Here is a 21,379-nt window from a genome sequence, read left to right as displayed (position 1 = left end):
ATATCTTTAATATTTTCTAAAAGATATTTTAAAAAAAATCTTTAGTTTGAGATCTCAAAAAGAGAAATTTGTGTATAAACTCTGTTGTTACAGGAATAAGACATGTTTAGGATAGAGAGGGTTTTGTCAGATGTTTCCTGGCAAATCTCCCTTGGATGAACACTTTGCAAGCACAAACACAGATTTATTGGAAATCATTGGCTCCATCTTGTTTCTTTTGAAGTGAACTGAAGCTCTCCTATTCTCTTGAATAATAGCACAGTCAGTTTCTCAGCTCAGACTCTTGTCCTAAATACATTTATGTGGCACTCTGCATGTGAGAGCAAATACAGAAAAGAAACAAAACAAACCCCAAGCCACGGGACTACCTTCATTTCCATCATGAATCAGTTTGTCTTTGCTAAGGTGGAATTATTGAGCAGAGAATCCAGGGCATGTATTTTATTTTTACCTAACATTTGAACAGAATAAAGAGAAAAAAAAAAAGAAGAGGATCAGATTGACTTGGCTCAAATTGACTTTCCATCTTTTATTAGCTTTCCTTTTTGCTCAGAGACAAAATTTACAATTACTGAAGTGCAATTAGGCTCTTTCAAGCTCCAGTTTTCTAATAATAATAATATCCAGTTTTCAGTAATAAATATTTTCAAGAATAAAGGTCCATGGTGGCAAGGCAGATCTGGGGAAGAGGGGCTGGAATTTGGGATGAGGGGACCCTGCAGCCTGTGCAGAAGGGTCTCAAAGCCCCAGGCTGAGCTGAACTGGGGCTCCTGAACCCATGGAGAAGGTCCCAGGTGAGGCTGGGCAGGGCCACTGACATCCATGGTGCCCTCAGGTCCTGACAGCCAGAGCTGTGTTTTCATTTTCCAAGCAGCAGCTGAAGCAGACAGTCAGTTTTCCCTGGGGGGAAAAAAAGAAAAAAATAAAAGAAGAAGTAGTAGAATGTTTCAAAGGAAATGTCTTACTTGAGGAAGCCTTACAAGCTGCACCACAGAGGGGTCTGGTAGCTGCTTTTCATGGCCCTGGGTCATGCAAGAGAGCTCTGTTCTTGCAGCAATCCTACCCAAGGCCAATCTGAGAGTGCTGTCAAAATGGGAAGAACAGAAGCATTTCTAGATAGGATTTTTGAAAGGAATTGATCCTGAGAAATGCTGACCATTTTCTGGCAGCTTGGAGCCTTCATCTTTCATCACCACTCTCCCCCTGTGCTAAGATCTCCATCTCAGGCTTCTTGAAATTTCTGAATCAGGAACTGAGCTGGCCCACAAGGCTTTCATTGAATAGAAGAGACTAACTAGATTAATTTTAGCACGATTTTAGGGTTTATGTCAAACAAATCTGCATCAGATTGTGATTAAATTTATTACAGAATCATACATTGACCAAGCACAGCTGACCAAGCAGCTTTAAGATAATTATTAAACATATAGAAGGAAAAATTCATTTTCTAGCTCTCCTTTGTTAAAAAAATAGTCTGTCCACTTCTCTTTATAAAGCACGGCTAAAAACGCTTTATTTTAGTTTTCAAGTGGAAAAAGTTGTACTCGTCTAACGAGATCCCTATTTGAAACTGCAGAATTGCTATAAAAATATTTCTATATTTGCATATAGAAATATCATAATCATTTTTGGTGGAAGCTCTTCCCTACCCCTCTGTCTCCAAAGACATTATCCTGGGAATCTGACACAGACAGAGGCTCTTTGACAGCCCCTTTCCTGGGGAGCTGAAGAAGGACTGACCAGCCAACTTTGAAGGCTTTTTATTTAGCTGAAAATTAAGTTCTTAGAAGCTTAATTCATTGCTAATGAGATTAAAACTTTTTTTAAAGTCTTTTTTACATGTTTTAATGCTTCTGAGTCATGTTTTCCCTCCCTTAAGGGTGTAATAGTTTATCTTATGCCCCTCGGTTCCCTAGGACTATACTGCTCATGGTGGTTTTTTTAAATTTTGTCTCCATCCTTGGGAATCTCTAACATATTGTTCTAAAGTGTGTAATTAGGCAGAGCTCTCTTTTGTCTCTTCACTGCCAAAGAGGGCTTGATTCTCTCCTCAATTCTTTCAAATGCTGAGAATCACAATTCCCTGTGCTTTTAAGGACAATTTCTGCTCAACTCTGACCTCACTGACATCATGACCTGTGTGTTTTGCTGGTTTAATGCCTAAAGGAGGCAAATCCTTAATGTCCAGAGGAATTTTACCTTTCTAAGCCTGAGCTGGAGCAGGATGGAGATGTTTAACAAAGGTCCTGACACACTTGAGAGTGCACTCTTCGGGCTCACCATGAGCTTTTTTGCCACAGAGCTTTAAGAACAGGCCACGCTCAGGTCTGTGAACCTCAGAATTGCACAACCAAATTTGTGTTGTTTCCTGCAGTGGTTTCAGAGCAAAAACTGCAGCAGGGCTGGCCTGGGGCTGTGATCCCTGAGGGGCTGTGATCCCTGAGGGGCTGTGATCCCTGAAGGTATCAGCAGCTTTGCAGGAGCCACAGCCTGCAAAGCCTCAGGACATGGGGCAGCTGCCCAGGAAATCAGATTTGTTCCCTGGTGTGCACCCATCCAAGATTGCCACACTTGTGTCACTTGTAGTCACTCATGAATGATTTATTTCAGACTTGTGCAAGCCTGGTGTTCCACAAACCCAGCACAGCCCAGCAGGAGTATGGGAGCCACAGGGGAGAGGGATCCAGTGGACAGAGAAGGATACTGTGGACAGTGCAAGGTCATAAACTGAGACAAGGGAGATTCAATCAGGTATTTGAGAAGAATTTATTCACTGGTTGGGAGGTCAGGCTGCCCAGGGAGGTGTGGAGTCACCATCCCTGAGACGTTTAGGTGTCTGCATCTGGCATTTGTTGTTGTGGTTTAAGGGTCACAGTGGCAGCGCTGGGTGAACACTTGCACTGGGTGATCCTAAAGGTCTCTTCCAATCTTGATGATTCATGGAAGTACAGAATCAATTCGGTTGGAAAGGACCTCTGAGGTTATCAAGTTCAACTTGTGACCGAACACCAACTTCTCCCTGGGCAGCCCAAAGTCTAACCACCCTTTCTGTGAGGAAATTCCTGCTAACGTGCAGCCTGACCCTCCCCTGGCACAGCCTGGTGCCGTGTCCGATATGACTCGATGGTTCCAAAGTGCAGCGCGGCGCGTTCCGAGGGCAGGGAGGTGCCGGGGGATCCCCGGGCCGTGAGGGACCAGCCCGTGACCTCTGATCGCCACACTCAACATGGCGGCCGACACACCCCTCACACACCCCCAGCCCCGCCACGCTTTCCTCACTTTCCATTGGCTGGACGCGCTGTCACTCTTCAGGCTCAGCCAATCACCGCGCGCGGAGCGGCGGGCTGGGCGGCGCCGCGGCCTGCGGCGGTGTGCGGGATGAGGCGGCTGTGGCCGCTGCTCTGGGCCGCGCGGGGCCCGCGCCGCCTCTCGTCGGGCGCTTCCCCGGCCATGGAGGAGCTGCTGCGCCGCTCGGTGCCGCCGCTGCCGCCCTACGAGACCAAGGAGAAGGCGCCGCCGCCCGCCGAGCTGCGCGGCGCGGAGTTCGTGCGCTTCTACCGCGCGCTGCAGCCCGGGCCGCCCCGCGCCGAGCTCCTGACCCGCCTGGCCCGCGACTTCGGCGTGGAGCACGGGCGGGTGGCCGAGGCCGCAGCCAAGGTGCTGCAGGCCCGAGAGCAGCGCAGGGAGCCCGGGGCGCTGCTGCAGGCCGAGGACCGGCTCCGCTACTACCTGAACCCCCAGTACCGAGGGCTCTTCCAGCAGCTGGGCCGCCTGGAGGGCGGGCTGCGCTTCCTCGTGGAGCTCAGGGCCGACCTGATGGAGGGGCTGGCGAGCAAGGCCGTGGATGGGCCCCATGTCAAGGTGAGGGCCGGCCTGGGCTGGGTGGCTCTGAGGGAATTTGGGGGATGTGGTTTGGGGTTTCCTGCTCGTGGTGCTGCTCGTGGAGCTGCTTTAGGCTGGGAAGCAGTGCCGGGAACCCAGGTCACTGTTGGGGCTTTATGGGTTCAGGAAAGACATTGGAGTGGGTTTAGGATGGACATTGCTGGAGTGGGTTCAGGATGGACATTGGGGTGGGTTTAGGAAGGACATTGGGGTCGGTTCAGGAAGGACATTGGGTGGGTTCAGGAAGGACATTGGGGTGGGTTCAGGATGGACATTGGGGTCGGTTCAGGAAGGACATTGGGGTGGGTTAGGGAAGGACATTGCTGGGGTGGGTTTAGGAAGGACATTGGGGTGGGTTTAGGAAGGACATTGGAGTGGGTTCAGGATGGACATTGGGGAGGGTTTAGGAAGGACATTGGGGTGGGTTCAGGAAGGACATTGCAGTGGGTTTAGGAAGGACATTGGAGTGAGTTCAGGATGGACATTGGGGAGGGTTTAGGAAGGACATTGGGGTGGGTTTAGGAAGGACATTGGGGTGGGTTCAGGATGGACATTGGGGTGGGTTTAGGAAGGACGCTGGGGTGGGTTCAGGGGAGGGGAAGGGTCTAGGGGCCAGGTCTGATGAAGAGCGGCTGAGGGAGCTGGGAAGGGGCTCAGCCTGGAGAAAAGGAGGCTCAGAGGGACCTTGTGGCTCTGCACAATTCCTGACAGGAGGGGACAGTGGGATCAGGCTGTGCTCCCAGGGAACAGGGACAGGGACAGGAGGAGAGAAAACGGCCTCAGGCTGGGCCAGGCAGGCTCAGCTTAGACATAAATAAGAATTTCTCCGTGTAAAGGGTGATTAAACATTGGAACAGACCAGAGGGTGGTGCAGTCCCCATCTTTGGAGATATTCAAGAAACCACTGCTTGTGGCACTTGATGCCATGGTCTGCTTGGCAGGGTGGTGATGGTCAAAGGCTGGACTCGCTGGAGTTTTCCAACAGAAATAATTCCATGGTTCTCTGGAGGGACACGAGTGTCCCCAGGCCATGGCACCTCAGGAAGGAGGTGGCCCCTGCTATGAAGCAATAGGGTGGCACCAGGAAGTGCTGGCACACAGAACACTGTTTTAAAAGTGAATTTACAGCAGAGCTGGGCTTGATTATTTTTCATGTTGCTGTTTCAGTTTTTGTCCTCTCTCTCTTATGCTCTTCTCATGTGTTCTGTTCCTTCTTTTCACCACAGGACACTGATTTTCCACTGTCCTTATAAACAGTTGAATTTCTGATGAGCTTTTGCAATCCACAGAGTGAAATTTGCTGTACATCTGTTTCGTGGGTGCAGCTCTTCCTCTTGCTGTTCAGAACCCTCTCACCTGCAACATTTTACTTTTCCTGTGCCAGCATTTTCCTGAGATTTGTTACATTTTGCTTGCTTACTTCACTTGGCTTATTTCAGCCCTTGAAATATGACTCTGGTGAAAAATGGACAACATTATGATCTCAGGTGGCAAATCATCCAATGATTGCTTTTAAAACACTCTTCATCTTTCCATAGGATTTAGAAAAAGTCAGTGAAAAGTTCAAATTGCTGGCACAAGATAATGAAAAAGAGAGCAATTTTGTCAAATTGATTTATCTATAAACCTCCTTCCATAATTAAGCAGTGGTTGGAGTGTTTTTGTAATCTTGGTCTTGTGTTGATCTACTGGAAGAATAAAAAAGCACCATCATTGTTAGAAGTTTGTCCATAAAAAAGTGTTTGGTGTTTGCCTATCAAAAGTCCTGTGCAGCCATTTCATTAGTGCAGAGTTGATTTCAATTCTAACATAAAGACAAATGTGCAACAAGAGTTTTATAACCTCTGTATATTTGTGTCTGCACTGACAAGGAAATAAACACTGTGGGAATAAAATTAAATGGATCTCCTTGATGCTGGTGGAGAATTACAGAATGCATGATGTGGCCTCCTGGGATTTTGGTTTTGCTCAAAATGTCTAAAATATTTCTCAGTCAGTCCTTAGTTTTTACTTTCTAATTTGAAAGACCTATTAAAACTGGGATTGCCCATTGCTGTGTTGTAAATATGAAATATTTTTCTATTTTCTCAGCACTATCAGCATAAAAGCAGCTCAGGCTGCTCAGATATTGGATGATGAATGATTTCTATTTTGTGTTTGTTCAACAGATTGCAGTAAAATATCATCTTTAAGTGATTAAGTCACTTGAAAGTGCTTGAGCACAATTTACTCATTGTCCAAATGAGCAGAAATGGGGGGAAAAAAAAAGAAATAATGATTTTAATTTTAAGATGTCCAGTAAATAAACCACAAGAGCCAGGAGAGTTTTCAGCAGTGCCATTATCACTGCAGTAATTACTATTAGCAATAACAAAGCAGAAACCAGTCACCTTTAATTGGTGTCACTACTGAATCCTTTTTTGCTGCTGGGGATTTTCTTCCAGTATCTCACCAGGGATATTCTCTATGGAGATTTTGAAGGTAATTTGTGGGGAAAAAATAAAAAAAAAACAACAGAAAAAAAATCCCTGAAAGCCCACCCAAAACAAACCAAACCAACCCCTCCAACACCTTCAAAAACTTGGCAATATCAGAGTGGATCTGTAAGTCCAAAATTAAAGAAATCAAGTTGAAAACTTCAAACTTTCCAAAACCATGGGAAAACTCATCTCTTGTGAGGGGTATTTTATTTAGTAGGTTGAGAGGGAAAGTGAAATAGTTCCCTCATCAGAGAAGCATTTCTTCTTAATAAAATATAATTAATTGGAGGTTTTCATAAGGGTTTTCTCATTTGTTACCCAAGAAATAGGTACTTGGTGTGAAGATTTAAAAGGCTGTAATTTGCTGTCTCATAGCAAGAACATGGAACAAGGAAAAAAAATTACCACAATTTATTAGACTTGGCTAGCAGAAATTGAAGTATAGCTGGTAATTTGAAATACTAATCTGAGTATGTCTTATTGCTCAAATTTAAGACTGGGATGCTGAATAATGAGTGTGTTTGCTTTTCTTTTTAATGAAGTGTTGCAGATGTAATTTTTATGGCTAAAAAGGCATCTGAAATGAAAATAAGAATTTACACACCACTACATTTCCAAAATAAGAGAACCTGCCACTAAATCTGCAAAATAAGAGACCCAAACTTGAGCCTGGCCTTGTTGGAGTGCAGCTGTCCTGTGCACTGAGATATTAAACAAAATATCTTGTTTAGATGACCTGAGTTAAACACAGTTCTGGGTACTGGAAACTTTGATGTCTTTCTGCACTGAAGGTTTTGTCAGGCCAGAATCGTGGAATCCTGGAAGGGCTTGGGTTGGAAAGGACCTCAAAGCCCATCCAGTGCCAGCCCTGCCCTGGGCAGGGCCACCTCCCACTGTCCCAGGGTGCTCCAAACCCTGTCCAGCCTGGCCTGGGACATTGCAGGGACGGGAGCCCACAGCCTCTCTGGGGAAACTGTGCCAGGGCCTCCCTGTCACAGACACATTTTGTGAAAAATCCTTTCCTTAGGATCTTTCCTCCTGAGAAGCTGAGAGGCCTCAGAAATGAAATGTAACCAATGGTTATCTGCTGCTGTGGAGTGCAACAGGTGCATCTGGGATTGGGCTCATGTGGTTGTTTCTAATTAATGGCCAATCACAGTCAGCTGGTCAGTCACAAGATTTATGATAATTCCATTCTTTTTTCCTTTCAAGCCTTCTGACGAAATCCTTTCTTCTGTTCTTTTAGTATAGTTTTAATATAATATATATAATAAAATAATAAATCAGCCTTCTAAAACATGGAGTCAACATTCTCATCTCTTCCCTCGTCCTGGGATCCCTGTGAACACCACCACACCACCCTCTGAGGGAGCAATTTATTCATAATATCCCATCTGAACCTGCTCTCCTTCATCCCTGTGTCCTGTTCTCCTGGACTCAGTGCTGGTGCCAGGTCCCTTCCACTTGGAGCCATTCAAATTCCTGCACAGTGCCTTGTTGTTGTCTAAAACTTCATTATTCACAGCTGACAGGTTGTTTGACTTGTAATTCCCCATGAACAGAATTTGTTTCTCCCCAAATCATTACTGAGAGCACATGCCCTCCACCTCCTTCTTTGCTTACAGCTGCATTGCTTTTGTCCAGCTGCACCCTGCAACAGCTCTGTCATGAGAACAGCCATTGGCATCCCTTGCTGAGCCTTCAGAGGAGCAGAACCCCTGACTCCAGTGCTTCCCACTGTCCATTTTCCCTGCAGGATGAGTGTCCTGAGCTCCTCCTGAGCCTGGTGCCTGCAGGAGATGCAGAGCAGAGTGCAGGAATGCTGCCATCCTGCTCTGCCTGCTGCACTGCAGCTGAACTGCAGTTCAAAATGCACCTGGATGGCAGCAGAGCCTGAAGAATCTGTTCCTTTGCCCCCAAATCTCACAACTCCAGCTCATTTTTCTAGTTTACAGTGTGCCCCTACAGAAGAAAACAAACCAAACAATCCTGGAGTGCCTGGAGACTTCCACTACACCATGGGGTATCTGACCAAAGTGATTTATGGTTATTATCTAAAAACTTCAGAGCTGTGCAGAAAGAAGGATTCACAAGGGAGGTACCTTAAAGTCAGAATAAACCAACCAATCAGAATAAATTTGTTTAGAAAAAAGGTATTGAAAAAGAATTATCATGGAGGACAGAAGTGTTCCATGCAGATGAATGGCTGTTTCTTCTGGGTTTGAATTTTTTTTTCTAGTGTGTTAAGGAATAAACCTGTCCTTCTATTTAGTCTTGGAATACTTGTAGCAGTTACTTTGGCCAGCAGAAACCTGCTTTGATGTTTGTTTTTTGACAAGTGCCTCTGCAACTTAGGGTGTAATAGAAAATATTTCTGCTTTTTATGACAGTCCTGAGACTACATCTGAACTTAGGAAAAATGTTTTAGGTTTTCTGATTAGATTTATATATTTTTTCCAGTTGTTTTTCTTTAATGTAGCAAGCTACAGTACATTGGAGCTTAATTTTTATCTCTTCTATGTGCAGCAGTAGCTATTTAATAAAAGTTTGAATAGAAGATGAGGAGTTTTTGTTTTGAAGAAATGGTTATTAAGTTGGTTTCAGGAAAGCCCAGGTTTCTGGTCAGGCTGCTGGTAAGTTGGTATCACACTGTGTCTTGTGTGCAAGGCAAATGGAAGAAAGCAGAACAAGCTCTGGAATCTCTTCTAGGGATATTCATGCTGTGCTGAGTTCAAGAATACTTGTTAAATTCAAATAAATTTAGACAGGAAATCTTTAATAATACAGGCAGCAGGAAACTGATAGGGAATATAAAAATCACTATTGCAGTGAATCACTGTTACAATGAAAGGCTTTGACATTGGAGTTGGGTTTCATCTCATACTGCTCCAAAGCTGGTTTGATTTTCCAGTTCTATTGTCTTATGCTCCTGGGTTTTATTTTTCTTGCTCAAATATTTTCATGTTTTTAGAGAAGAAAAATTCTGTCTGCATCCTGTTGAAAGATATTTCCATGGCATTGAAATCTGAGCTACTGTGAGACTGCAGCCTGTGGTCAGATCTGCTCAAAACCTTCTACCCATTGTCTGCTTTTTGTCCACAGTGTTTTTCCTGACCTTCCCTGTCCCTGCTTGCACTAGAGACAATCCCTTCAAGGATTGTCCTGATTCAGTCCTGGACTATTTTGTGGTTAATCTTCTAAAGCAGATCCATAAAGTTTCCTTACAGCTCCCAGTGTTGTATTTGGAGTCAGTCAAGGTTATCTTCACTCCCATTTCCATGTTCCACCTTTCTCATTCAGCAGCTCACCCCATCTTTGTTCTGGTGCAGGAGATGAATGGAGTTCTCAAGAACATGCTCTCAGAATGGTTCTGCACAGGATTCCTCAACCTGGAGCGGGTCACGTGGCAGTCACCTTGTGAAGTTCTCCAGAAAATTAGTGAGTAAGTGCCAAAGGCTCCTTGATCAGGAGCTGATGGAGTGCTTGGGACTGCAGAGATTCCCTGTTTTCAAGACTCTGCTTTTCTGAGCTGAAGGCAAAGTATAATTATGAAATATTTGCATTAATGCGCTGAGCCCAATTTAAAAACGGAGTGAAGGAAAGAGTAAAGGGATCATTTGTGCCATGATTTGATCCTGTAGCTCTCACATTGCACTGGTAGAGTGCTGTCTTTCCTTCCAACTTCCTCAGTTACTCTTCCCACATTCCCAGAGATGCTGCAGTAGTTTTGGCTGGTGAGGTGCACAGGATCACCTGTAAACTACATGTGAAGAGAGCACCTTGGTTTTTATACAGTGTGCTCTACAACATTGATTTCTGAATCTGTAACATTGATTTCTGAACCTACAACATTGATTTCTGAATCTGTAACATTGATTTCTGAATCTGTAACATTGATTTCTGAACCTTCAACATTGATTTCTGAGCCTACAGCATTGATTTCTGAATCTGTAACATTGATTTCTGAACCTTCAACATTGATTTCTGAACTTACAGCATTGATTTCTGAATCTGTAACAGATTTGTGAATCTACAGCTTTGATTTATGAGTCTACAACACTGATTTCTGAACTTCTGTCAAACAGTCAATGGTGAAGAAGTTGAAAATTACTACATTATGTGGTGGGCCACCTTATTGTATAAAATCTTGCAGAAAAAATAATCCCTAGAATGTTCTGAAAGTATGTTGAGTGTTGATGAGACGAAGAGAACTCGTACAAGGTGAATATTCCAAATAAAAATAATTAGTAATATTTAATTACTCTTTGAGGTAATTTGGCAAACACACCAGTGAGTGGGTGTGCAATATTCCTTTACAATCCACTTTGGCAGAGCTTGCTGACAATTTTACATTATTCACAGCCTGATTCTTGTTTTTTGATTGGAAAGTTTTGTCACTGACATCAGTGGGAAAAGCACTGATCTTGTGGGGCAGCTGACCTCTATTTTAAATGAAATAATAACAATAACAATTATAATAACAATAATGATAATAATGCTGATAATAACAATTACAATGAATTAATGATAGCAGTAATTTTCTTTTTAAATTTTCTCCTTGAGTTCTGAAGCTGTGCACCCTGTCAGAAACTGGGTGGATATGAAGCGGCGAGTTGGGGCCTACAGGAGGTGCTACTTCTTCTCTCACTGTGCCATCCCAGGAGAGCCACTGATTGTCCTGCACGTGGCACTAACCAGTGACATCTCCAGCAGCATCCAGGTACAGCCCCTGAGGCATTTAGTACACAGCAAAGTGCTGACATTGCAGTGTGATTATTTAAAAATCCACAATTCCGTATGATTTCGCAATATTTGCTTTTGTTTCATCTTTTTAGAGATGAGAGAATTAGCTCGTAAAAATTCCAGGGATATTTTGTCTGTCTTGGGTATTATTTAAATTGAAATTTTGAGGATTTGCTCAAGAGTAAGAAGAATAAGAAAAGATAAGAAATACATAGAGAAAATGAGACTAAAATTTCAAAGTGGTTGCAATTTCTTCTGAAAACTTTAAACCATATTACAGTTTTTCTCTGCACTGACTAATGAATAAGCAGGTCTTCCTACTTTTTATCAGATTTTTATTGTTAATGAATAAAACAGTGGGGAAAATTGTTAATGCCTTTAAAAGTTAAAAAGAAAAACCTCCCCATAATGCTGATAACAACTATTATTAACATTTTTTATTTTGAATCCTGATTTTCCCAGGCCATAGTGAAAGAAGTGCCACCTCTAGAGACAGAAGATAGAGAGAAAATCACAACAGCAATTTTCTACTCCATCAGTTTGACTCAGCAGGGCCTGCAGGGGGTGGAACTTGGGACTCACCTCATCAAAAGAGTTGTCAAGGAGCTGCAGGTGGGTGTGCCAGGGGGGCTCAGGGTCTGTTTGCCCAGCATGGTTTAGTTCCCAGTTCACAGCTCAGCCCAGGAGCTGCTGGGGCTTCCCCTGCATTGGAACTTCCTCCCTGAGCAGCCTTTGGGGATGTGGAGAGCTGGAAAAGCCTTTCCTGGAAGGGCATTTCTGGAAGAGCATTTCTGGAAGGGCATTTCTGGAAGAGCCTTTCCTGGAAGGGCATTCCTGGAAGAGCATTTCTGGAAGAGCATTTCTGGAAGGGCATTTCTGGAAGAGCCTTTCCTGGAAGGGCATTTCTGGAAGAGCCTTTCTGAAGAGCATTTCTGGAAGAGCATTTCTGGAAGGGCATTTCTGGAAGAGCATTTCTGGAAGGGCATTTCTAGATGAGCATTTCCTTGAAGGGCATTTCTAGAAGAGCCTTTCCGGAAGAGCATTTCTGGAAGGGCATTTCCTTGAGCATTTCTGGAAGGGCATTTTCTGGAAGGGCATTTCTGGAAGAGCCTTTCTGAAGAGCATTTCTGGAAGGGCATTTCTAGAAGGGCATTTCTGGAAGGGCATTTCTGGAAGAGCATTTCCTAGAAGGGCATTTCTGGAAGGGCATTTCTGGAAGGGCATTTCTAGAAGAGCATTTCCTAGAAGGGCATTTCTAGAAGAGCATTTCTGGAAGAGCATTTCTGGAAGGGCATTTCTGGAAGGGCATTTCTAGAAGAGCATTTCCTTGAAGGGCATTTCTAGAAGAGCCTTTCCAGAAGAGCATTTCTGGAAGAGCCTTTCTGAAGAGCATTTCTGGAAGGGCATTTCTGGAAGGGCATTTCCTAGAAGGGCATTTCCTAGAAGGGCATTTCCTAGAAGGGCATTTCTGGAAGGGCATTTCTGGAAGGGCATTTCCTAGAAGGGCATTTCCTAGAAGGGCATTTCTGGAAGAGCATTTCCTGGAAGGGCATTTCTAGAAGAGCATTTCTGGAAGGGCATTTCCTAGAAGGGCATTTCCTTGAAGAGCATTTCTGGAAGGGCATTTCTGGAAGGGCATTTCTGAAGAGCATTTCTGGAAGGGCATTTCTGGAAGGGCATTTCCTAGAAGGGCATTTCTAGAAGGGCATTTCTGGAAGGGCATTTCCTGCTCTTGCTTGATGTCTGCCAGATGTAGATCCTGTTCCACAGCTGACATGGTCCGTGTGAATTCCTTGTGTGGTTCCTGAAGTTAAATGAGAACATTCCTGTTGGAGGTGGCTTTGACAGAGCTGTGTTCTGCTCTAAACAATTCGGTTGCCTCTCAGTTGAGTGGGAAGAGCCTGATCAAGATATTCTCTCTTCAAAGTACTTGACAGTGCCTTTTCTAAAATCTTACAGCTTCTCCAGGAGCAGAAACACTTCCTATTTATTAATGAGTTCATTGCTTTGTTTGTTATATTGAATTGCCCCTGGTTATTTATGCAGTGTGCATGCATGCCCTGAATACATCTACTGAGAAAAATAAAAAGGAGAGAGATTTCTTTTCTCCTGGTATGTCTTGCAATATAGTAAAGAAAATGTCTTAAAAGTCTAAAGAATCATTTACTCTCTGCCAGTCAGTTCTGTTAATGTAGATAATATCATTGCAGGCTGAGGGATTATTGTTAATAGCTTTAGTACTTGGGGAACCTTCTTCCAAGCAACTGGAGAAAGGAATGAAAATTCATGTACAGAGTGGTGTGAGAGATTCAATCACATTCCTGCACTAAGCACATTATTTTATTTAATAGTCTTTACTACTTAAATTGCTGACAAATCTACTACTTGAAAGTAATGATCACCACTTGTGTTTATATTCATTGTTTCACATCTGGATTAGTAACCATGTCTGGAAAACAGCCTGTGATTTAGAACTTCAGTTCTACTTACAAAAATATCTTAAAATTTGATGCTCCAAACTTCTACTGCCAGAAAGTGATAGATTATTTAATTGCTGATTCATAGCTGCCCTGAAGTTTTTGGGGTTTTTTTTAATTTTTTTAATGGCTATTTTGGCTGAATTTTGTTGCATCTTGCTTTTGGAATGTTTTTTAGATTAATTGTTGAAAATGCAGTAGTCCAGGTATAATTAGGCCATGCCATCTGTCTGATCTTGACTGAGGGGAAATTGGAATAAATTCATGCAGTTATCTGCTTTCACATCTGAAAAATAATGTCTGGATAATTGAGTTGCTCTCATAAAATAACCCTATTGACATTGTATCTGTCCATCACTAATTGCTTGCAACACCAGCAAAATTTTGAGTTCTAAAGGCAAACAGACACATCATGCTTAGATAACCTAATGCAGGATTTAAAATTCAGTGTGTCCAACAGAAGAGTGTGGTTTGTATTTCTACTTCTGGCAAAGTTTTTACATTTCAGTGTTTGAAACCCAGCCCCTCTTCAGTGTTTATCAAAGGAAACCCTTTGCTGAGATGCCTTGAAATACATTTTAATCATAAAATTAATCCTCAGTCTTAAATAACTTGAAAACTTGAGTGCTTTCCATGCAATGCCAAAGGTGGAGCTCTTCCTCCCTACTCCAATTTCCTACAGTGCTTAAAGGTGTTGTGAAAAATGTTCTGGTAGGGAATTATGTGATAAACTGGACATGGACTGAGGAGTTTGTGTGTAGTCTGTGTGCACAGATTAAAGGTACAACAACCTCTGTGCATTGCCCTGCACCATTCCTGCTTGGAAGGGAACCACCCTAGGGCTAAAGAAAAGAGAAAGGATAATCCAGGAATATTTATCCACTGGGAATGTGGCTCTCTAATAGTTTTTTCTTCACTGGTTGATGTTCATATTTTTCTCTCTCCTATTGTTCACACTCCTCCATGCTTTCTCCACCTTCATTCCAAAGACTTGTCCTCGAGTTTGTCTTGAATAGTGCAAGAACCATCTCCCACTGCCCGTTTTGCATCTGTGCAGTGAATTTCAGTCATTTTCCTGTTGTTCCCACAATGGTTTGATGCTCTTCTGCAAGGCCTCCTCATTCAGCTTCAGCTGCAAACATTGTGCCTCCCATCCCATGGGACCTCACCCCTCAGAGGACAGAAGCCCTCTGTATTTCAGCTTCAAAATACTTCCAGTGTGGAATTTCTACAAAGTCAGGGTTGTTCAGGCCAAAGGCAGGCCATGCAGTGAGTAAATATTCTTGGCAGCCTGTTTTGCCTGGCTCCCAAAATCCTGGAAGTCCTTTTTCCTGTGGATTAATTGCACACATGTGCTCTCTTTCTCTCTGCTCAGGTGCAGCAAAGGACTTGCCAAGGTTGTCTCTATTCAGGTTGGACATAATTCTTGGGAGCAGAATTACACTTCAGGAGGGACAAATGGTGCACAGGAGTGCTGAGTGGACTTGGTGACAGCAGCTGAAACAATCCAGCCTCAGCAAAAAAGTCCTGGGTCAAAAATTACATCTCATTAAGCCAGTGTCCAGCAGCCTGTGTAAAAATAGATGGGTGAGGTCTCTGCTAGGAAGAGGATTCTTTATATCACCTTTGCATGGCTTTGCAATAAACAAATCTTTTTTTTCAAGTGCTGCTTAATCACCAAGTGTTCCAGGTTACAGAAGTTGAGACTCTCTTTAATTTAACTGGTAATAAAATGCATTGGGAAGAGGAGACCATTTGAAAGGGTTGAAGATTCTGTTTTTCATTTTATTTAAATTGATGATTGAGACACTTTTATAACTTGCCATTTGAGCTACTTTTTGTGGACATCTGTTTGATCTGCACAATTCTGTTTCAGTTGTGCTGTCCCAAGGTGCTGCAAGCTCTTAAAACTTCTTTTATCCTCCAGTAAAAATCCTTTACCTGACTTCTACCTTAGTGTAATCTGCTCTGACACTTCTACTTGTAAGTGCCACTGTAACCTCCAGACTGAAATCCCAGCTGCCATTCTTCATGAGGAAAACTCCAAATTGGGCCTGTCATGAATGTGTATCATTAGGTCAGGAAAAGACATGTACAAAGTTAGGAGTGTGCTGAGAACCCCTCTGCATCAAAGCCTTCACCTGACAGGATTTCAAAAAACTCTACTGAAACCTTGATCTAAAATAGAAAATGATGTCTATAAATCCAGTTACTACCATACTCCTTAATAACTCATGAATACACAATTAAAATCGAATTTAATTTTTTAGAAATCTTGCTGATTTGCCTGAATTGGTCACTGCTAAACATGAGCATGTGTGGGGCAGCACTTGTCACCTTCAAAGGATGCCAAGCACTGATTCCCTCCTGAAAGCATTCCTTGAAAATGGGTTTTTACTGGGATTGTTGGCAAAACTGGTGGGGATTTCAGACCCCAGTGCTGAGCACTGTTAGTTTGAGGCACTGTGTACAAATGGGTGGCTGCTGCTTTTGGCTCTCACTAATTTCAGCAGATGGAGGATGGATGAAGCTGAGGCACAAAATGGGGTCCTCATTTCCCCTGTGTGCACAGTTTGCAGCTGGAATCCTTAACCTTTCCCTGGACATTGAGATTTGGCGTTTGCCCCAGGAATGGTTCTGTGTAATTGGGGTAGGGGGGATATTCTGGAGATCAGAATTGGAGCTGGTGTCACCTACAAGGAGCATCCTGGGAGGAGCTGTGCTGCTCTCAGGAGCAGGTTATTTGGTTTTTGGCAGTTTCTTGAGGAAAGTTTGCTACACAGATAATACAGAAGGGGTTTGTGTACAGGCTTCTGTTGTTTCTGAGCATATCCTGTTGGGATTATTTTGGGATGAATTCATTAGGCCACTGATACCACTTTGATCCCAGTTGTCCCTGTACAAATCTGGGCATAGGCTGTGTAGGCATTCTGTGCAGTCTCTTGTTTATATTAATGTATATAAAGCAGGGAGCAGGCAACAAAAATGATCTCTTGTATTTCTGAAATTGAAGCTTGTGTTGTTCCCAGAAATGAATTGGATTTTGAAACTATTTCAGACAACTACATAAAAGCAAACAAACCCCAAATGGAGTGCAGGCAGATCATTTGTAGCAAGCTGATAGGTGCTGCTGAACGAGGAGGTGGATGGATTTCTCATTAGCCAGACATTTAATTCCCAATGTGTTTAGAGGCACTCTGAGCAGTCCGGGGCTCTGCAGAAGGTACATCATGGCAATTCAGTCAGCAGATGACAGACACAGATAACTGTGCTGAAGCCTTTGAGAAAACTGCTTAGGATTTTATAGCCTGTGGCATTTGAGGGAGAAAACTGATAGCTGCTGTGTGACTCAATAGAATGCTCAACAACTGGGGGCAGATTTTAGCTTTCTGCTTGGGCTGTTGATAATTGCTACCTTAATTTGATCTAGGTGACCTGGGGAGATGATAATTTCCAAAACAGGCTTTGATTTCATTGATGAAAAATGTGACCTTGGACTGCAGCTTTCTGAGTGCAAGACAGTTTCAGCTGAGATAGGGATAATGGGGGAAATCTGTGCTCTTCTGCAAGGAAAGGAAAAAGAAAACAACAACAAAAAGCAACAATCAAACACAGAAATCTACCCCAAACCAAAACTAGCAGCTGTTTCTTAATGTTGTGTGAGTTTCTGACAGGAAAGTAAACATTAATGGATCTCCACCAATAGCCTTAGAATCCAGCACATCAATTTAGCAAAACATAAATATGCCCACTCCAGTGCATTTATTTATTTTTCTATGAGAAATGGATGCCTCAGATAAGCTTCTGAATAAAGCTTTTATCAGATATCTAGTAGTTGGTACTGTCACTTCAAAATGGGGTCACTTCCCCGTGTCTTATCTGTCCTGAGAAGTAAAAGCACACAATTTCCCATTTGGTGTTTTTAATAGAGAACGAGCTACCAACCTGTGAAGTGTTTGGGCTGTCTGGGTGAGAGGTCACAGCAGGAAGAGGGGATGAGCAAGGAGCAGGCAGTGTCTCAGGAATCCCTGTCATTGTTTCATTGGGAACTTGGCAGTGCTTGTTATTAGCACCCAGAGAGGGGAGGAAATAATTCACTGTCCCTTTTGTCATGGTGGGTGGTGCACGGGTGCCCTCGGGCTCTGCAGGCTGATGAGGAGATTGGGATTGGTACCCCATGAAAGGATTAGAGTACTCAGCTCCTGAGGGAGAGCCCTGGCAGCTCTGTTCAGGAGCAAAACAGAAGTGGGAGGGATGGCTGTAAAGGAACTTTTTAATTTGATGAAATGCACATGCAAGGAAAGCTGATGGTTGGATTTCACAGATGGTGTTAAGGACATCAGCCTCGGAATTACTCTTAAAAATAAAATATCATCATGTCTTTTAGTGGAAACTTGAAAAAAGGTTCTACTTCTTTCCTAGAATTGCACTGTCTGAGTGTGGCAGTTGCAGCAGTTGTGAGCATGACCCAGTCAGGATCTCCTGGGAGCTCTGATGACAAAAATGCCGTTTTGTTCAATAAGATACAGAAAGGAGTGGTTTTAGGAAATAATTTGATTGGTTTTCTCTATCTGCTTCTCTAAGGAGATGAAATGAGGTGTTCCTTTGATAAGATGTAACTTGATCTGCTTTTCTTTGTCCCTGCCTGGTCCCGAAAGAATTCTTAGGCTGCTGTATGTAATTACCAAAGATACAGGGCAGGTGACCCAGTTGTGTCCCCAGGCTGCAGGGCTGGCCGTGTGTCCCCGTGCTGGAAGGCACAGGGCAGCAGGGCCAGCTTTGGGACGCTGCTGTGGGCAGGGAAAAGGTTTTGGGAATCCAGAGATGGATCCCTGCCCCTGCAGCCTCCCGGACAGGCTGCAGGTGGCAGCTGTGGAGCTCAGCAGCAGCGAGGAGCTGCAGCTCCCACAACCTGGCAGCACCAGCTGAGCCCTGATGGCTTTTTAATGGGTACCTCGGTAGTCCTCGAGGTAGAAAAAGCGCCATTTGTAGTCATTTAAAGACAATTTTCTGCTGACATTAAGATGCTTCTGTAATGTTGATGAATGTCTTGGTTCTTACCATTTCTTCTGTTGGAACAGTAATTAAACCAACACGGGGGTGGTTTCAGCTCAGCTCTGTCTTCCCTCTGTTCCTTGGCTCCCCACTCCTCCAGGAGGGTTGCCTGATCCATTTTGGGGTCATTCCAAGTGACACTGACTTTATGCTTCTCACTGGTGAGCCCCAAAGCTAACACAGTTGTCCTTATGTGTGTTTTGTTTCACGTGATTTCATAGTTAGCAAGGATTAATCAGAAATTAGCAGGAGTAGAGAGGAAATTTTATATTTATATAAAATTTATTTATATTTAAATATATTTATATATATTTATATAGTTAAAACTAGTGTTATACTTGCAATAAAAAATATTCACACACTTTGTATTTCTTGCTGGTTTAGGGAATATCATTAAAGGTAGCTGGCCTTTATAAAGAATTTCATTCAAAACTTCAGGAAATAACTTCTTTCCATAAAAATCTAAATATAATACCTCTTGATTTTACAATAGACTAAAATAATAAACTGCCCTTGATTAAAAAAAAAGTTATTTATGAAAAATAAATAGTATTTAAATGGTTCTCCAAACTTGCATGTCTATTTAAAAAATGCTCTCTTCAGAATCACTTCTTTATGGCCTGTGATTTTATGTTTATTTCTGCCTGTAAAAGGATAACAGCAGAACCCAGTGGTGTTAAGTACTGCAAAAGTGCTTTTATGAGATGGTGTGTGAGGAATGGATTCAGGCAGTGTTAAAATTTTCTGTGTGCTCCCAGTGCCTTCTCATCACTAACCTGTTACTGCCAGGGGGATTTTTTCTCACTCTTTTGTGTCCATGTGTATCAGTTCCTTCCCAGATTCCCTGGTTTTCACTTGCCAAAAAGCCAAGGCCATCAGCTGCCCTTTGACTCAAACTTCTCTGTGTCAGTCATGACCAAACCCATGATTTCTTTGTTCTCTCCTTTTGTCTGCAGAAAGAACTTCCTCAGATAGAAGCTTTTTCCACACTTTCACCTATCCCAGGATTCACAAAATGGCTCGTTGGTCTCCTCTCCTCCCAGACAAAAGACCAGGGAAGGAATGAACTTTTTACAGAATCTGAGTGGCAGGAAATCTCTGAGCTCACAGGAGACCCCACCAGTAACACACTAAAGAAACTGCTGAACACCAACGAGTGGGTGAGGTCAGAAAAGCTGGTGCAGGTGCTGCAGTCGCCCCTGATGAGGCTCTGTGCCTGGTACCTCTATGGGGAGAAGCACAGGGGCTATGCCCTCAACCCCGTGGCCAATTTCCACCTGCAGAACGGCTCGGTGCTCTGGAGGATCAACTGGATGGGGGACAGCAGCCCCAGGGGCCTGGGGGCCTCCTGTGGCATGATGGTCAACTACAGGTATTTCCTGGAGGACACAGCCTCCAACAGTGCCCTCTACCTGGCCTCCAAGCAGGTCAGGGCCTCCGAGCAGGTGCTGGCCTTGGTGGCCCAGTTCCAGCAGAACAGCAAGCTCTAGGGGGACATCATCATCATCATCATCATCATCAACATCAACATCGCAGTGAGTGGTGCTGACTGCAAAGAGCTGTGCTCACCTGCACTGTCTTACTGCAGTCACAAAGTGCTCAGGGTTACCTGGGTTAGCAGGTTGTGCTCACAAGGTGTGCTCCACCTGCTTGAATCACCTGTGGTTTGTATTCATGGAGAGTAAAATCATCTTCATCAGGTACAGCCCAGGGGTGACTCAAAAAAAAAAATACCTGAGCCAACAATATTCTGTTGGTAATTTATTATATCAGCTGTGTTTGAAAGGAGCTGCACTCCTCTGTCAAAATGCTGCTATAGATTGTTCAGAACCAAAGTACCTGGAGTAAAGGTCAATTTGGGGTCAAACATATTATCAAAACAGCAATCTACTGTTTAAAAGGTTTATTTCTACAATACCTGTCTTTTGCACCCTCAGAAAAATCTCATGTAAAACATCCTGGTATTTTCCTGTTTAAATCTAAAACTCACTGAATCTTTGCTTTGCTGGAGCGTGGAAGAGCCTTGCACTAATGTTGAAAAATCAGGATCTCAGTACAGCAGGTATGTTAGGTTAGATTTGCATGTTTTGGCTGCTACAATTTAATGAGCAATAAGGAGGTGTTCAGATAGGAGAGAGCAAGCCAGACTGTTACTTGGGAATCAGGGTGAGGAGTCTCTAAATATGTATATTATATGTTGGCTCTGGTAACGTTTTAAGTTGATAAAGAGCTTTTTTAATAACGAGGTAGGTGTGATTTATAAGCCAATAAAGCAAACTTTCTCAATAAATCATGGTTTGTTGATGTGGTTTCAGCATCTCCCCCCTTCACTTAGTGACCCTCCTTGACAGCAGTTTCACCACACAGTGAACACTCAGGACACTCCTGGTTTTAACAGTGAGCAGGGCTTGGCTCCATTCTCTTGGGCTTTCTATTCTTTCTCAACTGACTTAGAATTCAGGTTTGAAGGTGGAATTGAGCTGCTTGTATAAACATATACCAGCCATTCTTGGCTGGCAGGAATAGAGCAAGAGAACCCTCTCCTTGTTAAACTCTTCAGGTTTGAGGGAGCCAGGTCACTTACTCCAAGTGCAAGAGTTGTGAAAATGCAATGGGTTTGAAAGATGGTTTTATTTTGAAGCAGGAGGAGCTATGAGGGCAATTAAATCTGCATCCTCCTGGCCATAGTTCAAAAAGAGCTAATGCTTCTGCTGTATTGCAGATGGAAATACAACATAATCC

The 21,379-nt window shown here is 43.3% G+C and overlaps 1 protein-coding gene across 1 annotated transcript; it reads left to right on the top strand.

Annotated features, from left to right (window-relative positions):
- Positions 1-3,356: 3,356 nt before the first annotated feature.
- On the top strand, positions 3,357-20,927 carry MLYCD (malonyl-CoA decarboxylase). The gene is made up of 5 exons (XM_036390503.1): positions 3,357-3,861; positions 9,692-9,804; positions 10,926-11,082; positions 11,568-11,717; positions 19,594-20,927. Exons 1-5 carry the CDS (start codon positions 3,379-3,381, stop codon positions 20,125-20,127), a joined length of 1,437 nt encoding a protein of 478 aa, XP_036246396.1. The 5' UTR covers positions 3,357-3,378; the 3' UTR covers positions 20,128-20,927.
- The last annotated feature ends 452 nt before the right edge of the window (positions 20,928-21,379 follow it).

Source organism: Molothrus ater, chromosome 12 (assembly GCF_012460135.2).
Source record: "Molothrus ater isolate BHLD 08-10-18 breed brown headed cowbird chromosome 12, BPBGC_Mater_1.1, whole genome shotgun sequence".
NCBI classification, from domain to species: domain Eukaryota; kingdom Metazoa; phylum Chordata; class Aves; order Passeriformes; family Icteridae; genus Molothrus; species Molothrus ater.
The sequence above is the reverse complement of the archived record's forward strand: the minus strand, read 5'-3'. Positions and strand labels throughout refer to the sequence as shown.